The sequence below is a fragment of the Oncorhynchus keta genome, chromosome 22, assembly GCF_023373465.1.
Source record: "Oncorhynchus keta strain PuntledgeMale-10-30-2019 chromosome 22, Oket_V2, whole genome shotgun sequence".
NCBI lineage: Eukaryota > Metazoa > Chordata > Actinopteri > Salmoniformes > Salmonidae > Oncorhynchus > Oncorhynchus keta.
The window spans coordinates 39,785,885-39,806,485 of record NC_068442.1 but is presented as its reverse complement, the minus strand read 5'-3'; the positions used below and the strand labels follow the sequence as shown (position 1 = coordinate 39,806,485).

Sequence of the window (20,601 nt, the reverse complement as noted above, 5' to 3'; positions counted from 1 at the left end):
AAGAGGAGAGAGAGGGGTGAAGAAAAGAGGGGAAGAGGAGAGAGAGGGGGTGAAGAAAAGAGGGGGAGAGGAGAGAGAGGGGGTGAAGAAAAGAGGGGGAGAGGAGAGAGAGGGGGGTGAGGGAAAGAGAGGGGTGAGAAAGAGGGGCAAGAGAGCTATATAGAGAGCGCGTGCGAGAGAGGCAAGGGGAGGGAGTGGGTGAGAGAGCGAGAGGGAGAAAGAAAGAGAGAGAGAGAAAGGGGGTGGAAAGAAAGAGGGGGAGAGAAAGAGGTGAATGAGAGCAAGGGGGGAGAGAGAGGGGGAGAAGGGGAGAGAGAAAAGTGAGAGGATTGAGGGCGAGAGGAGAGAGAAAAGCAAGAGAGGGGGAGAGGGACAGAGAGAGGGTGGAAGAGGGACAGAGAAAGAGGGGAGAGAGTAGGTGAGGGGGGAGAAGGGGGAGAGAAAGAGGGGAAAGAGAGAAAGGAGGAGAGCGATCGGGAGAAGGGGAGAGAATTGAGGGAGAGGGGGCGAGGGAGAGGGGGAGGGAGAGAGGAGAAAGGGGGGAGGAGAGAGAAAGGAGAGAGAGAGACGAGAGAGAGAGAGCGGGATAGAGGGGAGAGAAGGCAAGAGAGAAGGCAAGTGAAATAGGAAATAGAGGAGAGAGGAGGGGAAGAAAGAGGGGGAGAAATTAGAGAGGGGAGAAGAGAGAGGGGAAGGACAGAGAAAGAGGGGAGCGAGAATAGGTGAGGTGGGAGAGAAAAAGTGAGAGGGGGAGAGAGAAAGAGAGAGGGGAAAGAGAGCAAGAGGGAGAGAGTGAGGGGGAGAGAGTGAGAGGAGAGCAGGAGAGAGGGGAGAGAGAGAGATCAAGAGGGGGAGAGAGATCGAGAGGGGGAGAGAGATCGATAGAAATAGAGGAGCACGAGAGAGGGGAGAGGGGGAGAGTGGGATAGAGAGGGGAGAGAAAGAGGGCTAGTGAAATAGGATATTGGGGAGAGGGAAAGAGAGAGGGTAGAGATGGAAAGAAAGAGGGGGAGAAAGAGGGAGAGCGAGTGGGAGAAGGGGAGAGAAATCGAGAGAGAGGGAGGGAGAGAGAAAGAGGGGGAGAGAGAAAGTGGGGGGAGAGGAGAGAGAAAGGAGAGAAAGGGGCGCGCAAGGAGGGGAGACGAGACAGAGGGTGAGAAATAGAAAAGGGGGGGGGGAGCGGTTTGAAAAAAAGGAGGGGGAGAGGAGAGAGAGGAAAAGGGGGGAGAGGAGAGAGGGGTGAGGGAGAGAGCGAGAGAGAGGGGCGAGAGAGGAGGGAGGGAGAGACTGATGTGAGAGAAAGCGAGAGCGATCGAGGGGGAGAACGCGCGAGAGAGCGGGATAGAGTGAGATTGAGAGAGAGGGAGGGGGGGGAGAAAAGCGAGACGAGAGAGGGTGAGAAGGACAGAGAGAAAGGGGTAGAGGGGGAGAGAGAAAAAGGGGAGAGAGAGTAGGTGAGGGGGAGAGAAAGAGAGGGGAAAGAGTGAGTGGGAGAGGGGAAGAGAGATCGAGAGGGGGAGAGCAGGAGAGAGGAAGAGAGGAGTGCGAGAGAGGAGAAGGCAAGAGAGGGGAGAGGGCGAGAGAGAGCGAGAGTGAGGGGGAGAGAGCGGGATAAAGAGGGGAGAGAAAGAGAGGGCAAGAAAAATAGGAAATTGAGAGAGGGGGGAGAGGGAAAGAGAGAGGGGGAGAAAGAGGGAAGGAAGGAGAAAGGGGGAGAGTGAGCGGGTGAAGGGGAGAGAGAGGGAGGGGGAGAGAGTGAGAGGGAGAGAGAAAGGGGGAGAGAAAGGGAGAGAGAGGGGAGAGAAAAAGGGGAAAGAGAATGCAAGTGAAATAGGAAATAGAGGCGAGAGAGTAGGAGAAGAAAGAGGGGGAGAGATGACAGAAAGAGGGGGAAAGAGAGAGGGAAAGAAAGAGAGGGGAAGAGGGAACGAGAGAAGGGGAGAGGGAATGGGAAAGAGGGGAGAGAAAGTAGGCAAGGGGGAGAGAGAGTAGGTGAGAAGGGGGAGAGAAAAAGTGAGAGGGGAAAGAGCGAGGGGGAGAGGGCGAGCAGGAGAGAGATCGAGAGGGGGAGAGCAGGAGGGAGATCGAGAGGGGGAGAGAGATCAAAAGAAGGCAAGAGAAATAGAGGAGGGTGTGAGAAAGACAGCGAGGGGGAGAGAGCAGGTGGAGAGAGCGGGATAGAGGGGAGAGAAAGAGAGGGCAAGTGAAATAGGAAATTGGATAGGGAAAGAGGGGAGAGAGAGAGGGCGCAAGAGGGAGCGTGAAAGGGAGCGAGAGGGGGTGAGGGGGCGAGAGAGAGGGCAAGAGAAATAGAGGAGAGGGGGAGAGATAGAAAGAGTGCAAGATAAATAGAGGAGAGAGGGGGAGAGAGAGTGGAAAAACATACCCACCTGTACATTAATATGGGAATGGGCCAATCAAAGCAACAGGTTGTTGTTCATTTATTCATCAGCACATAAATACAATCCCCAAAGTCTAACGAACTAGATCATGAATAATGCGGATTAGTGGAGGGAGGCAAAGACTAGGGCAATATTGTGCCTGATAAGTATGGCGATAAACCTGGGTAAACAGGAAGCAGAAGTGCTCTCCTCCTGCCTTAATCCCTGTCCATCGGTATTATATGAACAGACAACCAGAGGACTATTAGTTATTTATGCACAGCCACCGCAGCACTCGCGGTATTCAGAGGATTTCAGAGCGTTCCCAATCAACGGGTTTTCAATGTAGTTCCAGGGAGATTTGTGCAAATTCGTGCAATTTGCTCTTTATGCGTGGAGAAGCCACTGCAACAATCCAAGGAGGTAGAGAGGAAAAGGAGGTGAGTTAGCATACATGCCTGTATTTCACCACATCCAAGAATTGGGCCCTGTTTAAAATGTAGTTTGTGTATGGGGTAACTGAGGAGAGTATATTTATTCCTTGTTGTAGTAATAAGGGCTGGCTAATTATCTCCCACTCAATTACAGATATCGATCCCTGGGACTTGGCTCCCACTCTTGGAATTACACTAATGGTCCGGGTCCCTCCAACATACACTCTGAAATTCTGCCAGCTGCCAAGCAGGATCACAGTAGCAAGGGTGCAGAGATGTGTGGGAGGGGAGCACTAGACAAGCTCTGCTCCAGCCCACATAATATCTATCGATGCCCTCGGTGGAAACCATACAATTAGACCCAGGCGCTTACGGAGATAATCTAAACAATTATCAAGATAACGATATGGAGATAATCTAAACAATTATCAAGATAACGATATGGAGATAATCTAAACAATTATCAAGATAACGATATGGAGATAATCTAAACAATTATCAAGATAACGATATGGAGATAATCTAAACAATTATCAAGATAACGATATGGAGATAATCTAAACAATTATCAAGATAACGATATGGAGATAATCTAAACAATTATCAAGATAACGATATGGAGATAATCTAAACAATTATCCAGATAACGATATGGAAATAATCTAAACAATTATCCAGATAACGATATGGAGATAATCTAAACAATTATCCAGATAACGATATGGAGATAATCTAAACAATTATCAAGATAACTATATGGAGATAATCTAAACAATTATCCAGATACCGATATGGAAGTTGGAGGAAGATAAATGTTGCACTTGCTCTTGGTCAAATTCCTGTGGTAGCGCCTCTGCTTGACTTTTTCTCACGTTGAGAGGACTATGAAATGTGATGCGGGTTGAAAGATTAGTGCTGTTTGAATTGTGTATGAGTAGAGTATATATGAAATTAACGTCCAACACATTGATATTAGAAATACAACATTTTGGCCATACACTAACTACATACAACAGAGAAAATCCTGATGGGATGATTTTAATCAACCAATTTCTCCTGCAACTTTGCTTGTTGTTTGCAGTAACTTCTTTGTTTTTGTAATATCCCACACAGACGTGGCTGTTTCGTCAACTAAGGATATCTAGATTTAAAAAGGAGACATCTTGTGTTTCCAGATACAAACCAAAATTCCTTTCATAAATATGCAAACTTGTGTAAATTAACTTTTTGATGAGTTCTCATTGTAATGCCATGCCAGTATCTAATGGTGGTGAAGCAAGTGCTCACTAAGCAGTAATGGTATAGGGCAGGCTACTGCCACACAATGACTTTGACACAAGGCTCTTGTCCTCTTCTAAGTGGGAGGTCCCACTGAGGTGCCAGCCTCAATCACTCTTTAAGCGGCATATAACAAGGGCTGAGAAGGAAAGTGCAGCAGTTTATGCCAAAGCAGTTTGTGGCAAAGTGGCAAGGGGATGTGAGAGGACTACAACACTGATGTGCTGCTCTACCGACCAGTCCTGAATGACCGTGTTAATGCACACTAACAGTCACTCTAGTTTTCTACCCTAGGGCCCATGCTGGAACGTTGAATCAGACATCAATTTCTTTGGCATCTGATCTGCAGAGATTATAGATTATTATAATAATACAAATAATATAGATTATTATAATAATAATAATAATAATAATAATAATAAAGATAATAATAGACTGTAATAATGTGGATAATAATAATAATCTATATTATAATAATAATAATCTATATTATAATAATAATAATAAAGATTATAATAATAATAGATGAAAATAATAAATATAATAATATAGATCATAATATAGATAAAAATACATATAAAAATATAGATAAAAAATACTATAGATAAAATTAATAATAATATAGATATGATAATAATAGATAATAATAATATAGATCATAATAATATACATAATAATAATCAAGAAGTAGGATATAGTTTGAGGCCTCTGTTTTGTCCTCCGACCACTCACACCAATGGTACCATCATAAACTCAGCAAAAAAAGAAAATGTCCGTTTTTCAGGACCCTGTCTTTCAAAGATAATTTGTAAAAATCCAAATAACTTCACAGATCTTCATTGTAAAGGGTTTAAACACTGTTTCCCATGCTTGTTCAATGAACCATAAACAATGAATGAACATGCACAAGTGGAACGGTCGTTAAGACACTAACAGCTTACAGACGGTAGGCAATTAAGGTCACAGTTATGAAAACTCTGAAAAACACCAAAATAAAGATGCCCAGGGTCCCTGCTTATCTGCGTTAATGTGCCTTAGGCATGCTGCAAAGAGGCACGAGGACTGCAGATGTGTATAGGGCAATAAATTGCAATGTCCGTACTGTGAGACGCCTAACATGGAACCCGAACCGGCTGCGCGCGTGTGCCATCGTGCATACATTTATTTTGTTCCCTACACCAAAACGCCACCACGACACGCAGGTTAAAATATAAAAAACTCTGATCCAATTACATTAATTTGGGGACAGGTCGAAAAGCATTAAACATGAATTCAAATTTAGCTAGCTTGCTGTTGCTGGCTAATTTGTCCTGGGATGTAAACATTGAGTTGGTATTTTACCTGAAACGCACAAGGTCCTCTACTCCGACAGTTAATCCACAGATAAAACAGTCAACCGAATCGTTTCTAGTCATCTCTCCTCCTTCTAGGCTTTTTCTTCTCTTGACTCTGTATTGCGATTGGCAACTTTCATAAATTAGGTGTATTACCGCCACTGACCTTGTTCGTCTTTCAGTCACCCATGTGGGTATAACCAATGAGGAGATGGCACGTGGGTACCCGCTTCTATAAACCAATGAGGAGATGGGGGAGGAAGGACTTGCAGCGTGATCTGCGTCAAAAATAGAACAGACTACTATTTTAGCCCCTGGCAACGCAGACGCTCATTGCTCGCACACACAATAATAGAATAATATAGATTTCTAAATGTATTTTGCAACGCTCACACACATGAAGCGAGCAGTGTAGTCAGCCTGTAAGACAGCACTACAGGGAGATAGGACAGACAGCTGATCGTCCTTGCAGTTGCAGACCACGTGTAACACTGGATCGGTACAGCCGAACATCACACCTGCAGGACAGGTACAGGATGGCAACAACAACAACTGCCCGAGTTACACCAGGAACGCACAATCTCTCCATCAGTGCTCAGACTGTCCGCATTAGGCTGAGAGAGGCTGGACTGAGGCTTGTAGGCCTGTTGTAAGTAGGTCCTTACCAGACATCACCGGCAACAGCATCGCCTATGAGCACAAACTCACCGTCGCTAGACCAGACAGGACTGTAAGTGCTCTACACTGACGAGTCATGGTTTTGTCTCACCAGGGGTGATCGTCGGATTCACGTTTATCGTCGAAGGAATGAGCATTACACGAGACCTGTACTCTGGAGCGGGATCAATTTGGAGGTGGAGGATCTGTCATGGTCGGGGGCAGTGTGTCACAGCATCATCGGACTGAGCTTGTCATCATTGCAGGCAATCTCAATGCTGTGCGTTACAGGGAAGACATCCTCCTCCCTCATGTGGTACCCTTACTGCAGGCTCATCCTGACATGACCCTCCATCATGACAATGCCACCAGCCATACTGCTCGTTCTGTGTGGGATTTCCTGCAAGACAGGAATGGGGCGGCAGGGTAGCCTAGTGGTTAGAGCGTTGGACTAGTAACCGCAAGATTGCAAGTTCAAATCCCTGAGCTGACAAGGTACAAATCTGTCGTTCTGCCCCTGAACAGGCAGTTAACCCACTGTTCCTAGGCAGTCATTGAAAATAAGATTTTTTTTCTTAACTGACTTGCCTAGTTAAAGATAAACAAATTAAAAATGTCCAGTGTTCTGCCATAGCCAGCGAGGAGCCCAGATCTCAATCCCATTGAGCACGTCTGGGACCTCTTGGATCGGAGGGTGAGGGCTAGGGACATTCCCCCCGAAATGTCCTGGAACATGCAGGTGCCTTGGTGGAAGAGTGGGTAAAATAAAATGGATTTTGACCCCCCCTTTGTTCAGGGACACATTATTCCATTTCTGTTTTTTTTTGTGCTGAGTTTAATAGACAATAATAGAGTTTAATAGACAAAAATGTTTATGGGGGACTGGTATGATCTGTTAAATAAGACAAATGCTAAATAATTTGAATTGAAGTTAGTTTAAAACACATTGACTGTACACCTCATTTCTTCAACAGCCTTGTTTCAAAGCCACCATTCCATAAACTTCCAGTCGCTTGTCAGTGGCTCTGATTTTCTACCACTGCTCTTCCCATTTGTGCCGGTCGAGCCGCAGAGCTTAGAGCAAAAGGGCTGTGAAGGTTTTTTTATTGCCTCCATGATCAGGCAGGCCTTCAGAGGGCCAATAACTGCATTTGCTCTCCCAGAACAGAGCTGGGAAAACTGGGCTAGAGCTTGGGAGGGGTGCCCGGGACCTTTTGACGACTCAATTACAGGCTGAACTGGCCCTCTTCACTGATCCTTGAGGAAGACAAGGTGGGGGCTGGGAAGACATCTGGAGAGAGGTTGAGCGCCTCTGACACAGAATGCAGCCCATGGAGCATAGACACCCTCAGGGGAGACAGAGTTGACATCCATCTATACATTTGGGTGTGGTGGTTGTGTTCAGTTGTTCATAGTTGACTGGTGCAAGTGTTACGGGCTGTTTATTTACTGTATGAAAATAGGCCGCAGTCTGGTTCTCTCTTGTTTTGCTACTGGGGTTGTTGAATAGTCCAAATCTGATGATGTCATTAAAGATTATTTTCAATTCAATTTAAATTGTAATATTTAAATAATGGAGTTGAAAAACGGAGAAAAAAACGCATAGCAAATGACAAAATAAATAGGTTGTTGATGTTGAACTTTATCATCTAGCCTAATTATAAGCCTGGTTGCCAGTCTCTGTTTAGTGTTAACATTCCAGTCCTTGTACTCCGTATCATGTGCCAAAAATGTTTAGTATGACAGGAGTGGAATGCACATAAGCAGTGGATTATAGCTTAACAAATAAATTCCTGTCTTCTTTAGTGAGGCCTGCATTGAACACCCTCACAACATTGGCATGCTAAAACCCAAATCATTAGATTCAGTCTCACATTTCAATACTAGCCCGCTGCTTCTTGACTTGATATACTGTTAGATTATTTTCAAGGAAGAATTTATTACCTGAAAAGAGCTCTCTGGGGTAGTGGTGTTTTCTGACAGCCCAATAATTTCAGTTGCAGAGCAGTGTTGATCAGCTCTGAGGCATTGCATATGGTGGTCAGCAGTGGGGAGTGTGCCTTTCCAGCTGTGTGAGTGAAAATGTGTGTTTTTGTGTGTTTAATAAATAAACTCTGTAAATTAAACTGCTGATCAACACCCAGCATGACCCTCTCAGCCTTCTCTTTAGAAAGTCAGATGACTAGTCGCCTTACAATGACGCAAACCTACAAACTCGACAGGGGTAAATAACACCAAGCTCCAACTCTAAAAAAAACAAGAGATTTCACTGCCAAAAAAGATCTGGCAAGGCCATGGTTCCGTTTAGTTATCCCCGAAGACAGTTCAATAAAAGTGCTGTTGAACGTCGTTACTTATTCCATCCGGCAAAACTGATAGACAGCCAACCAGTCACAGTGGCTGAATAAACAGAAACATCCTATTAAAACAAAATGAGTTCGCAACCTGCCCAGTGATGCAACCAAATCCCAGTTCTCTAAAAGCACTTAATGAACAGAAAGGGACTCCGCCGTCGCACTGAGTGAGTGCTGTGGCCCATAGAAAGACCAGACGCCTCAATGTGATGGTAACTCCACAGAGAAAAAAACAACTCTACTTTGACAGCTCAGCTCCCTTATAGTCATTAACTGTATATTTGAACAAATTATCTTCATTCTTCTAACAATTAGCTTAGTAGATCTGCTTCCAACAGACTTCCAACATGGCACGGTTGTCAGGTGATTTGTGACGCCACTGCAAGCCCTCTATATCTGCTTCACAAAGTAACATTAAGAGCAAACATAAATAAACACATCAGCGTACCACTACACAACAGCCCAAGCTGAACCCAAAGCATAGAGCAAGAAGGTTTGGCGTCTGCTGTTGGCGCCCAGTAAGAGAGACGGAGAGCACGAGCAGGCAAAGCCGGCACCTGGAGCATAGTACAGGCCAAAGGGCATGCATGTCAAACCGTACACTCCGTAACCTCAAGGAAGGGCAACAGTGGAAAGGTTTTCTAACACGGGCCGGGGGGCAGGGTGATGTATAATCTTGGTCAACCCAGAAGTAAAATCTTGCGTCATTTGGTCAGATGTGTGCTTAACTTCTGGGTCTATCTATACATGTTAGAAATTGAGAGCAGTTTACAAAGTCTCCACCCTCGCAAAAGGAAACTAAGCCAAATCCCCCTCCCCTTCCGATCCGTGTGGGCAAATGCACAAAGTACTCGAAGCGAAGACGTTTAAGCACAGCTTTCGCCCAATCCTGAAAAGTCTATATAACGAGTGACGAAAACCCAAAGACTGGAACTACTGCAGCTCGTTATCTCATGCATCCCATTCAGTCTCGGGAGATTAGGTGATGTATGATTCAGGGTGTTGGGGGAGAAATCAATGTCTCAATGGCTGAAATGAAGAGATGGGTTTGGACCACTGAGGTGACACAAGGGTTTGTTGAGACGAGGGGTCATTCAAGCTCACCTTTGTGGTTGATGCTGCGGATGCTCTACTTGCTTTGGATGTCCCACAGTCGTATGGTGTCGTCGTGGGACCCCGAGAGGAGGAGAGTGCCGTCCATAGACACAGACAGACAGGTCACTAGCTGCCTGTGGAGGGTTGAGTGGAAAGGGAGATCACCACTTAATAAAATAGGTTTCTCAAACATCATGTTTGGGGATCAACATTTGTCTAAGCTTATCCATTATTAACCAAGTAAATAATGGATGTAATCTAGAGTCACACAAAATCTCAATTTCAGCAAGTGCGTTATATCAGATATTTTCTTTCTCCAGTTCTGATCGGATACTTTCTCATGATTTATTAAATGCTATTGTTAGTTTCCTTACAAATGAAATGCGTCTCTAGGCTTTAGTCCAGTTACATCACAAGGGAGGACAAAAGCCATTGCTGGAATAAAAATACCTAGCACTTTCCTCCCTAAACTGGTTTTCTTACAGCAGAGTTTCAGCATTGTTATCTTGCTTCTGTTTACACATTACAGACAACCTAATTACCATGTATGCACATTCCAGGTACGGTACCAAAACAGGGACATACTTTTGTATATATAGTGTATGTGGACACCCCTTCAAATGAGTGGATTCGGCTATATCAGCCACACCCGTTGCTGATGTGTATGAAACCGAGCAAACAGCCATGCAATCTCCATAGACAAACATTGGCAGTGGAATGGTATTACTGAAAAGCTCAGTACCTTTCAATGTGGCACCGTCATAGGATGCCAGCCACCTTTCCAACAAGTCAGTTTGTCAAATGTCTGCCCTGCTAGAGCTGTCCCGGTCAACTGTAAGTGTTGTTATTGTGAAATGGCAACATCTAGGAGAAACAACGGCTCAGCCGCGAAGTGGTAGGCCACACAAGCTCCCAAAATGGGACCGACAAGTGCTGAAGCCAGTAGCGCATAAAAATATGTCCTCGGTTGCAACACTCACTACTGAGTTCCAAACTACCTCTGGACGTAACGTCAGCACAAGAACTGTTGGGAACTGTCGGAGCTTGAAGAAATTTCCATGTCCGAGCAGCCGCACACAAGCCTAAGACCACCATGCGCAATGCCAAGTGTCGGCTTGCATGGTGTAAAGATCGCAGTCATTGGACTCTGGAGTGATGAATCATGCTTCACCATCTGGCAGTTCGACGGCTGAAGCTGGGTTTGGTAGATGGCAGGAGAAAGCCATCTACCAATGTGAAGTTTGGTGGAGGAGGAATAATGGTCTGGGGCTGTTTTTCATGGTTTGGGCTAGGCCCCTTAGTCCCAGTGAAGGGAAAACTTCATGCTACAGCAAACAATGGCATTCCAGACGATTCTGTACTTCCAACTTTGTGGATGGCCATTTCCTGTTTTGGCATGACAATGCACCCATGCACAAAATGAGGTCCATACACAAATGGTTTGTTGAGATTGGTGTGGAAGAATTTGACTGGCCTGCACAGAGCCCTGACCTCAACCCCATCGAACACCTTTGGGATGAATTGGAACTCCGACTGCGAGCCAGGCCTAATTGACCCAACATCAGTGCCCAACCTCACAAATGCTCTTGTGGCTGAATGGAAGCAAGTCCCCGCAGCAATGTTCCAACCTCTAGTGGAAAGCCTTCCCAGAAGAGTGGAGGCTGTTATAGCAGCAAAGGTGAGACCAACTCCATATTAATGCCCATGACTTTGGAATGAGATGTTCAACGAGCAGATGTCCACATACTTTTGGTCATGTAGTGTATTAAGCACCAAACAAGTCAAGTGGCAAAATTAAATTTAGCAGATGCTCTGACTTACAGTAACAATTAGGGTTAAAGCCCCATGAAACAGTCACTGCCAGTCACTTGAATAAGGCTGTAACGATATTGCAATAACTTTTTCCATGGCAAAAATTAAAACATGAAGCACTGACAAAGCCACTTGGATTTTCTGCATTTATATATATATATATATATTTAATACAGATCCTATTTCGACTCACAAAACCATTCAAACAAATTCTAACTAATCAAACGATGGGTGAAAAAACCCATAGTTTTCCCAAAATATTTGCATAACGTCACAAACCTTGCTGTGCTCGTTCGATGGCAGTCGCATTGACATGTTCTTCAAAGAGAGGATGCCGTAATGAGAGAAATAAGGTAGCCTAAGCTACTGAAATCAGGTCTTCTTTTTACAACATTTTAAATCATGCCAGTAGCGTTATTAAAGAGATTGGGTCCAGACAGGCTAATTTAGGAAACTTTCTGAATGTACATATAGGCCTATAGACAGAATCGGTGACCTCACATACACATCCCTGTATAAGCACCCGTCAATTCAAAGCCACCAGTGTATGTCAGACACAAGAGCAAATATGAACCCTTTCCTTAAAACGTATAAAAGACCTAGGCTACCTTTCCTGAAAGTAGGCTATAAGATAATGAATTAATTGACAGGTTAAGTATGAAGGGGCGAGAGACAGCTATGAAGATGAAATTGCCAATCATCAAAATATAAAACACACATGTCCACAGCCTATTTATCAATGACGCTGATTATCGAGGGGGAGAGTGTTGGACAGATATTTCAAAATACTGTGAGGAACTATTAGAATTTGAATAGGATGTTAAAGAAAACTGACATCGTTGACTTACTGTGTGAGGTGAATAAAACAACTAAATGAGAAGCCCAGCGGGGAACTTTCCTACATTTGACATTTGCGAGAAGCAGGCCAGGTAGGTTTACTTCTGTGTGCTCAGGCGCGTGTGCTCTGTCAACATTAACAGGACAGAGAAATCAGACACATGCTCATTGCTCACACAGAGCACGTAAATGATGGTATAGAATAAACCAAAAGCTGTTTCTCACAAGTGTAAGAGGTTGTGAACAATGTTTCCATTCTGAGAATGGTAAATTACTGTAATGAATACATGCATTAACAGAAATGTTTGCAACCAAATGACAGGGATTAAGAGTAAATTGTCTGTTTTACAAACGGTAGGCTACCACATGGGCATTCATAAAAGTGCATTGTGGCCGACACTGTAGGCTATAGCCTAGGCTACTAATTCTGCAGGGATAGAAGGGCAGCATTTTTGTTTTGCCTCGCCTAGGGCAGCATATGGGCCAGGACTGGGCCTCATCAACGTTGATTAGTCTAAAGATTAAGAAAAGAGTCTGTGTCAAATTAGCAAGCAATGAAAATGGGCATTGTATCAAATAAATTCCAGATGTTAAACAATTCCTTTACTGAAGTGCCATAGCCTAAAGTGCTCCACACCCCCGCACATCTAGTGGATTCGCTGCTCCAGCATCAAAGGACAGTTGGAAAGAGGAGATGTAGAATGTTTAATAGAGAGATTAAGTTAGCAAAACAATTGCTTATAATCATGAGTAAACACTCCCACTAAAAGTTAAAGTTCATCTATATGAAAACAAAAGTAAATAAATATTTGTTTCCTTAAATGGTTGTAGTATAGGCCTATTTAAAACGGGTTTGACGGTTACAGTATATTCAGAAAGTATTTAGACCCTTTAATATTTTGTTACATTACAGCCTTATTCTAACATGTTTTACAAGCAATCATCAATCAGAAGACACACCTCCTCCTGTTTCCTACCCAATCACAGTTCCTTTCCCTTGGTTTAAAACCCCTGTCAGTTGTTTGCTTTAGAGGTTAATCGCTCTGTAAATGCCATGTCTGTAGGTCTCTCGGTTTCACTCTCTTTATGTATTGACCTCTCCTTTTTTTTGAGCACCTCCATATCACTTTGTCCTCATATTGTTTTTGGTTATGGTGTTTGTTTGCTGGTGGGAAAAGACAAGTCGCCCATGGGCATACACTACCCGTAGGTAAATTTTGTTAAATACACTAGTTAGAACTGGGCGGGCCACCCACTGTATCTTTTTGGTTAGTTAGTTAGCTGTTGTTGAAATAGGCTAGTCTAGCTTAGGGGTGTTTTTGAATACTTATTGTTTCTTTCCTTGGGTCCAGCTCAGCCCCTTTTCCTGCTCCCCCCATTACCGTGTGTTTTCCAATAAACCCTGAGTTTGACGGTAGATTTCAGTTGTCGTGGTTATTTAGTTCACACTTTTACTTTGTCACTATTATAAATTGCATGAGTTATGTTACAGGTCTCATTACCATCCCCCCTAGACTGTCGGGCCAAAAGGGATTCGTAACAATTATCTTTTTGTCCTTCCTGTGACATCGGGTGCTGTAGGTGTCTTGGAGGGCAGGTAGTTTGCTCTCTATTGTGCATCTGTAAAATTTCTTCAGCCTCCTGAGGTTGAAGAGGCGCTGTTGCGCCTTCTTTACCACACTGTCTGTGTGGGTGGACCATTTCAGTTTGTCTGTGATGTGTATGCCGAGGAACTTAAATTTTCCACCTTCTCCACTGCTGTCCCGTCGACGCGGAGAGGGGGGTGCTCCCTCTGCTGTTTCCTGAAGTCCATGATCATCTCCTTTTGATTTGTCGAAGTTCAGTGAGAGGTTGTTTTCTTGATACCACACTCCGAGTGCCCTCACCTCCTCCCTATTGGCTGTCTAGTCGTTGTTGGTGATCAAGACTACTACTTTTGTGTCGTCTGCAAACTTGATGATCAAGTTGGAGGCGTGCATGGGCATGCAGTCATGGTTAGCCAACCTTTGACAGCTTTAACTTCTCTGCTGATTCTCTAAAGATCTGTCAGGTTGGATGGGGAGCATCGCTGCACATCTATTTTCAGATCTCTCCAGATGTTCGATCGGGTTCAAGTCCAGACTCTGGCTGGGCCATTTAAGGACATTCAGAGACTTGTCCTGAAACCACTTCTGCGTTGTATTGGCTGTGTGCTTAGGGTCGTTGTCCTGCTGGAAGGTGAACCTTCGCCACAGTCTGAGGTCCTGAGCACTCTGGAGTAGGGTTTCATCAAGAATCTCTCTGTAGTTTGCTCAGGTTCATCTTTCCCCTCGATCCTAACAAGTCTCCCAGTCCTTGCCGGTGGAAAAAAATCCCCACAGCATGATGCTGCCACCACCATTCTTCACTGTAGGGATGGTGCCAGGTTTCCTCCAGACATGACACTTGGCTTTCAGGCAAAAGAGTTCAATCAGACCAGAGAATCTTGTTTCTCATGGTCTGAGAGTCCTTTAGGTGCCTTTTGGAAAACTCCAAGTGTGCTGTCATGTGCCTTTTTACTGAGGTGTGGCTTCTGTCTGGCCTCTCTACCATAAAGGGCTGATTGGTGGAGTGCTGCAGAGACAGTTGTCCTTCTGTCCTCCCATCCCCACAGAGGAACTCCGGAGCTCTGTCAGAGTAACCATCGGGTTCTTGGTCCCTTCCCTAAGCAAGGAACCTCTCCCCCGTTTGCTTAGATTGGCCGGGCGGCTAGATCGAGGAAGAGTCTTGGTGGTTCAAAACCTCTTCCATTTAAGAATGATGGAGGCCACTGTGTTCTTGGGGACCTTCAATGCTGCAGACATTTTTGGTACCCTTCCCCAGATCTGTACCTCGACACAATCCTGTCTCGGCGCTCTACGGACAATACCTTCAACCTTATGGCTTGGTTTTTGCTCTGACATGCACTGTCAACTGTGGGGCCTTATATAGACAGGTGTATGCCTTTCCAAATTATGTCCAATCAATTGAATTTACCACAGGTGGAATCCAATCAAGTTGTAGAAAAATCCCAAGGATGATCAATGGAAACAGGAAGCACCTGAGCTCAATTTCGAGTCTCATAGCAAAGGGTCGGAATACTTATATAAATAAGGTATCAGATTATTTTTAATACATTTGAAAAATTCTAAAAACGTATTTTCACTTCATCGTTATGGGGTAGATTGACGAGGAAAAATAATTATTTAATCTATTTTAGAATAAGACTAATGTAACAAAATATGGAAAAGGTCCAGGGGTCTGAATACTTTCCGAATGCACTGTATATGCCAAGAATTATGGTTTGTAACTTAAGCTTCATGCTTTGTATGTGAATCCATTCATTGTACAATGTTAATGAGATATACAATTCTCAGACCAATTCTTGCTAGTCAACGTCAACTCATTGCCTAATCCTTGCTTGTACATTTTTATTATCTTTATGGAGTCATATAAAATGCTTGTCTTATTACGAATCACATGTGATGTGTGTGTGTATATATACACATATCAAATATGACTACACTGCAATGCCAGGATAGTGCCTTCGATTCCCAGGACCACCCATATGTAAAATGTATGCCGCATGACTAAGGTCGCTTTGGAAAAAACTGTCTGCTAAGTGGCATATTACATAGAAGAGCTCTTGAAGGCAGCCCACCTGTGTCCTTTGAAAACCTGGTTACCCTCGTTGTCCGACTGGAATGTCTTATCCCGACTTAGGCTCTGCAGACCAGAAGAAAGAAGTCAACAGAAGTTCATCAGAGTAAGCAAACCTCAGACTTCTGATAGTTGTTTTTCATTCCCATAGCTAATTAGCTTGTGTCTCAGGTACACTCACTAACATGTTCCCCCCTCTCCTCTATTAAGTTGGCAGGGAATTTGTGGCCCTGTCCAGCCTCTTAATGGTTTGATCGATTGACTTAATTGCTTTAATTAGGGATGCGGTTGTGTCAGACATGCAGTAAGAAAGGGAGGACTGGACACCGCTGGACTTGACTATGACCAACTCTAATCATTACATCACTTCTATACTGCCTATTTTGAGGGCACTCAATTAAACATGACAAGTGGACTTGAAAGGGATTTGGTTAAAAGTGAATAATTTTGTCTGTTTGTGTAGAAGCCTGGCCTGGGCTTGATACTCTGGCCAGAAGACTGAAATTCAAATCATTAAGGGAAGGTTTGAGTGGGAAGGAAGCATCGTGTATCATTTCACACCACTCCATTAACTAAAATGTTGGAAGTGGAATGAAAAATACAGTAATTAGTCTAATCCACCACCGATGAAGGATGAAATAAATACAAATTGTGACATTAGCCTGTTAAACTGTTAAAATCAAGTGCTTAAATCCGTGAGGGATGTCCGGAACCATTTAGCAAGAAAATTATGTATTTCCTATGGCAAAAAAGTCTTGGCAGGATTACATTTCAAAACCTTCACACTGCAGGAAAAGGAAACAGCTAGTTGCTGCTGGCTCGCAGTGGGGAAGAGAATTCTCAGCCTGTCTGTCTGTCACTAGGCCTATTTATCCAAATGTGACAATTCTGGGCTCACTGTCTCATCTCCTGCTGAACAATTTTGACAACAAGGGGGGGAACTAAACCTCAACGAGCGCAGCTCTCACTCAGAATGAATAAGAACTTCTGCCCAGCTAGGGTATGAAATCCCCTTCATTAAACAATGATCCAAAGGCACATTCACAGTTAAGCTCTCTAGGAAATGAATAACCCTCTCCAAATCGGGTAAACAGCACAATTAGGGGAGCAGGAAAAGACGTGCTGGTGAAGAGTTAATGCCTTTTGGATGCTGACTGTAGAGGTGGCAGTTTCAAAATTATATTCAGAAATGTTTTAAGCTGTATCAGGAGATGTGGTTGTTGTTAAGGAAATGATGGTTAATTTCTGGGGTTGGTGCAGTGTCCAAATACAGTATACAGGTAGTTTTAATACAAAGTGATCCCACTCTTTGTTAAAAAATAAACCACAATATGTTCAGATTTGCAACAACCCTATTGGATTCAGACAAATTATGTAAAAATTAATACCTAAAAAAATGAAAAATATCAACCATTTGTGATGGAATCCAGTTGGCCCAAAGTAATAACACTAACTTTCGAGACAAGCAGTCATGAAGAGTGTCAAGCAATGTTAACCAGATAGAGGGAAGAGATGTCTTTATCAAAGATGTACAAACTCATAAATTGAGAGGATTAAACTGGAAAAATGCAAACACCACAATATCCATTCTCAATCAAAACACGGAAAGAATGAGATACAGATGATCTGCAATTTCTTTAGAATGAATGACAAAGAATGCGGCATAATGAAGTAGACCATTCTAATTTAAGAGCCAGGGGGAAGCCAGAGGGAAGAGGAAATGGTGGAGCAGTAAAAAGCTGTGATTTCACTCACCAGCATCTATAGACTTAACTTGAACCATAGAAAACAACAATGCAGAGATAATGTAATTGATTTAATGCAGAGCAGGGCTATAAAAGCTTTCTTCTCTCTCCAATTATCTTAATTATCCAATTGATCTTTAAGATGCAGCATTCCTAAATAATTAAGCTTCTAAAGACTGGTTGGAAGTCCAAGGCGTGCGAGTCAATGGGTTAGCGGCTTGGCTTTCAAAATCTTTAAAAGGCCCAATGCAGACGTTTTTATATCAATATCAAATCATTTTCCGGTAACAATTAAGTACCCTACTGTGATAGTTTCCATTAAAATGGACAAAAATAGCTTTTTAGTTTCTCAAGGAAGAATTTTGCTAAGACTGTCTGGGAGTCTATTGACATCACCATGCAGTAAATTGTTTACCAGGCAAGCCGAAACTCTTGCCCATGCAAACAGGCTGATTAGAAGGTCCTGTGTACATTGTATTTTCAACCAGCAACTATCAGGAAATAACACTGATACATTTTTTTTAAACTTTCAGTGTTATTTTTCATTATCTGTCGTACAATATGATACAAAACACAGTGAAAATGTAATTTTGGCTGCACTGGGCCTTTAAAGGCAAGCAATAAAGATCTGAGGAACGTTCACACACTAATAAGATATGATTAGAGATACAGGACCAAAGTGAAGTGGTCGGTAGGCAATAAGATAAGTCGAGCAACTCGTGTATCCAAACAGGGTCTTGACCAGGGGAATTATCTATCTCAATAATTACAGCTTGCAACAGGTATTTTAAGCATACATAAAACATACTTCAATATGAATAAATTAAATTATATGCCGTCTCAGAAATCTTGTCATATCAATGACTATTTATTGACTTTAAGCCATTCTTCCTGAGGTCAAGTCATTCCACTACAACATTAAAAGCAATTATTGCTATACTTTGTTTTTTTACACAACATAAGCGATGGAGTCCCCTGACCAATAGCAGAATATTAGACGAAGTAATCTGCACCGTAGATAAAAAATTCGAACAAAAACCAAAGGAGCAGTCTAGATCTACATGACCGTTTCTGTGAATATTGTCATACTCCCTGTCAACCTGACTGACTAACATGAACTTGTTGGTTGTATTAATAACCTGTGAGAGGACTGGAACAATAACCATGAGTCAGTGAAAGGGTGTGTGTGTGTGTGTGTGTGTGTGTGTGTGTGTGTGTGTGTGTGTGTGTGTGTGTGTGTGTGTGTGTGTGTGTGTGTGTGTGTGTGTGTGTGTGTGTGTGTGTGTGTGTGTGTGTGTGTGTGTGTGTGTGTGTGTGTGTGTGTGTGTGTGTGTATCAGAAGAGGGCTTTTCTCCACTCAAACCTGATGCCTCTGGGATATTGTTTGTTTGGCCATACATCCAAGTGCCACCCACAACATTTCCAGCGTCGCGGATTTGGGGGGGGAGGTGTACACAATTACAAAGTAAATGAGATGACGAGTAAAGAGGTTGAAAAACTGAAATGTGCGAGTTTTAATTATCAATACATGAAGAATAAATGGGGCAGTGAGACTTGGTCATTGAAGCACAGATTTGGAGGCACTCGGTCTGAGCTTCCTGCAGGACTATGAGAGGAAGAGAAAGGAGACAGGAAGTGTCTATAATGGGGGGTGATGCCTACGGGCAACCTGCCTGCAAAGGGAGTGACTCACACCCAGTTTCATATGACTGCAAGAGCCAGAATGAGGGAAAATCAGGTTTTAAATAGAAATGGGGTATTCTAATGAGGGGAGGGGATCCTTTCTTCTGCAAAAATGTTCCCATTAATTTCTGTCATGTTTAATTGAGTCTTTTCTGCAAGTTTCTTTACCTGACATGAAACTCATGACAAGTAGAAAGGAGAAGAGAGGACAAAGCTTGAACCTCAAACTAAACAACATCCATTGACATCTTCTTTGATCCAGTTGGTTGTGTCGGTTACATACTCAATTTGGATTCATTCGGTGCAGCTTGACAAACACAAATTGTTATGCACGGAAATGTGACTTTCTGGGGCACAAAAGAAGCCCATCCTGCAAATAAACCATAAATAATGCCTAATACAAAAGTCCATCTTGTGTTAAATGATCTGTCAAAGCTGAGGAACAAAGATCCTGGTTAGCATGTTGCAGTAAGTCTAGATGCACTAAACTGGGGGACTGTGACTCTGAACCATGACAGGTCTCCTTTCTCCTTGACGAGAAGCTGTCAGAAAGGATCCCACTTGACCAGTGACAGCGCCGTTCAAGATTAGGGGGGACCATTTTTTTTTAAACGAGCATCGCATTATTTATTCTATATTCCATTAACTCGTCGCAATGTAACACACAGGTTTAGGCTACTGCATGATACTAGACTTTGCCCCATATCCATCACGAGGTAGCTACAACCTAGCCTGCAAATGAATGTTTATTACATAGATGCACAGGTCGAGAGACAAATTGGCGTAATCAAGGTAACAGACAGTAACACATTCAATACCGCCGTGAACACCTTTGCCTGCATCTAGCTGATCTGGGATGTAATCGCACAAAACAAATAGAGTTTCTATTGGACCAATTCAGGTAGGTCCTTCCCGGTTTCATTTCGTCTGCTTTTGTTTAAGAAATGTTTTGCAACAGAATTGTCAGAAAGAATCACCCGCACACACAGTTTACTTTCATAGCAGCCACATGCAGCATCATCACTTTGCTCGTTGTATAATTCCTTCTCGCATTTACGTGCTCACCTTTTCCCTTCGCTTGTGGACTTCAGTGCACAACACAACAGCGGTCTGTGACAAGGTACAAAAACCTCCAAGCCAAACCTTCATACCATAACCACTAACCGCTACACAGCCTACATCGTTGCCACCATATTAACGTTATAGTCAACAAACTAGAACTTACGCATTAATAAACCGTCAATTTTTGAGCCTCCACTACACTTGACTACTCTTATGGGAATGTACAGCAACCAGGAGCCACACAGGGAGGAAGTCCCTCAAGAGGCATGGGA

At 43.3% G+C, this 20,601-nt stretch overlaps 1 protein-coding gene across 1 annotated transcript in view; it reads right to left on the bottom strand.

Annotated features, from left to right (window-relative positions):
• LOC118400669 (WD repeat-containing protein 18-like) overlaps positions 1-20,601 on the bottom strand; it is a 110,660-nt gene that overhangs the window by 50,379 nt on the left and 39,680 nt on the right. The window contains exons 6-7 of the mRNA XM_052475243.1: positions 15,841-15,905; positions 9,543-9,667 (exon numbers count right to left, since the gene is read on the bottom strand). Coding sequence (XP_052331203.1) covers positions 9,568-9,667; positions 15,841-15,905 — 165 coding nt within the window. The 3' untranslated portion in view covers positions 9,543-9,567. The remainder of the gene's footprint in view (positions 1-9,542; positions 9,668-15,840; positions 15,906-20,601) is intronic.